We start from the raw sequence: 1,380 nt of genomic DNA, 5'->3' as shown, positions 1-1,380 counted from the left end.
TTTTGCATTAACTTCTTCCAGGATGTTGCTACAGCAAACCTCTCTTGGTGCCTGGAGGGCGGGTGTTTGTTTGGCCCTTCGTGCAACAAGTACAAAAGTGAGTGTCATATAAGTACTTCCGTAGGCATAGCACGATGAATTCCTCGGCTTATGCATATCTTATCTTTACAGAATTTCTCTGAATACGATGACTTTACAAGTCGAGAGTCCAACGGTATACACCTGTCAAGGAGTTCCGATATCTGTAACAGGCATAGCACAGGTAATTAAGAAGAAAGAAGCTTTTATCTATGCTATGTGTCTATTTTATGTGTGTCAAGATATTACATATATTTATTTTAGTTGTATGTAATAAAATTGACATACATATGTATATGATTCAAATTAGATCTAAAATAACTCATAATGACATATAAAAGTATAAGTTATAAAGTTATAATGATTCTGGAAACTTTATTGATAATATATATTTGTTGTTGTATAAAATTTGGAAAACTTTACAAGTGTGTTATAAACGAGCTTTAATGATCTTAACATGACACTCATATATGGCAAAATGCATTTGCTCCAGGTGAAAATTCAAGGACAAAATGAAGAGATGTTATCTACGGCGTGCGAGCAGTTCCTTGGAAAATCTGACGATGAGATACATGATATAGCTCTCGTCACTCTAGAAGGACATCAACGAGCCATAATGGGCAGTATGACTGTAGAGGTAAGTTGAACATCAATATAAATTGTCCTAAATTGCCTATGTTAAAAGCTATTAGACTCGTGAGGTCCACTCTTTGCCGTAGGAAATTTACAAAGATCGTAAAAAGTTTAGCAAGGAAGTCTTCGAAGTTGCGAGCAGTGATCTAGTTAATATGGGCATTACTGTCGTATCGTACACACTGAAAGATATTAGAGACGAAGAGGTAAGTTTGCAGCATTTCTAATGTATAAAAACACTGTATATAAACATGGTATGTAAGTCGAACGCGTAAGCATTCCAAATCTTCAATTAAGAAAAATAATGCTGATAACATGTACAAATCGTAATTGAACTACTAAAGTGTACATAGTGTACATACAAGTGTATAGAGAGATATTCGAAAGACCCCCTTTAAACGATTCAATAATGTCTATTAATAGTTGATACGTGAGTATGAACTTTTTAAAATAATTATTATAGTTAGATCTTGTATGTCGTGAATATTGAATACATTTTTGTTTTGCTACTTGCAGGGGGCAAAGGTACGTTCAAATTTTATTTTATTACTATTATACCTGATGTCACAGCGCACACCGCTATGTCTTGTAACATTATTGTTAATTCTTCAGATTCTACAAGAACAAAAATTTTTATTGCTTTTTGTAACAACACAATTGTGCACATTT

The 1,380-nt window shown here is 33.6% G+C and overlaps 1 protein-coding gene across 1 annotated transcript; it reads left to right on the top strand.

Annotated features, from left to right (window-relative positions):
• Positions 1-6: 6 nt before the first annotated feature.
• On the top strand, positions 7-1,374 carry LOC112457544 (flotillin-1-like). Its single transcript, XM_025020679.1, has 4 exons — positions 7-97; positions 172-262; positions 572-715; positions 798-1,374. Exons 2-4 carry the CDS (start codon positions 188-190, stop codon positions 936-938), a joined length of 360 nt encoding a protein of 119 aa, XP_024876447.1. The 5' UTR covers positions 7-97; positions 172-187; the 3' UTR covers positions 939-1,374.
• The last annotated feature ends 6 nt before the right edge of the window (positions 1,375-1,380 follow it).

This window comes from Temnothorax curvispinosus, unplaced genomic scaffold, assembly GCF_003070985.1.
Source record: "Temnothorax curvispinosus isolate PA1 unplaced genomic scaffold, ASM307098v1 QBEX01007846.1, whole genome shotgun sequence".
NCBI classification, from domain to species: domain Eukaryota; kingdom Metazoa; phylum Arthropoda; class Insecta; order Hymenoptera; family Formicidae; genus Temnothorax; species Temnothorax curvispinosus.
This window is presented reverse-complemented; position numbering and strand designations above follow the sequence as displayed.

Excerpts from the sequence above, each read along its gene's own strand:
- LOC112457544 (XM_025020679.1), top strand. The coding sequence starts at position 188 with ATGACTTTACAAGTCGAGAGTCCAACGGTATACACCTGTCAAGGAGTT. Across the intron at positions 263-571 it reads CTGTAACAGGCATAGCACAG|GTGAAAATTCAAGGACAAAA; the intron begins GTAATTAAGAAG and ends CATTTGCTCCAG. Across the intron at positions 716-797 it reads TGGGCAGTATGACTGTAGAG|GAAATTTACAAAGATCGTAA; the intron begins GTAAGTTGAACA and ends TCTTTGCCGTAG.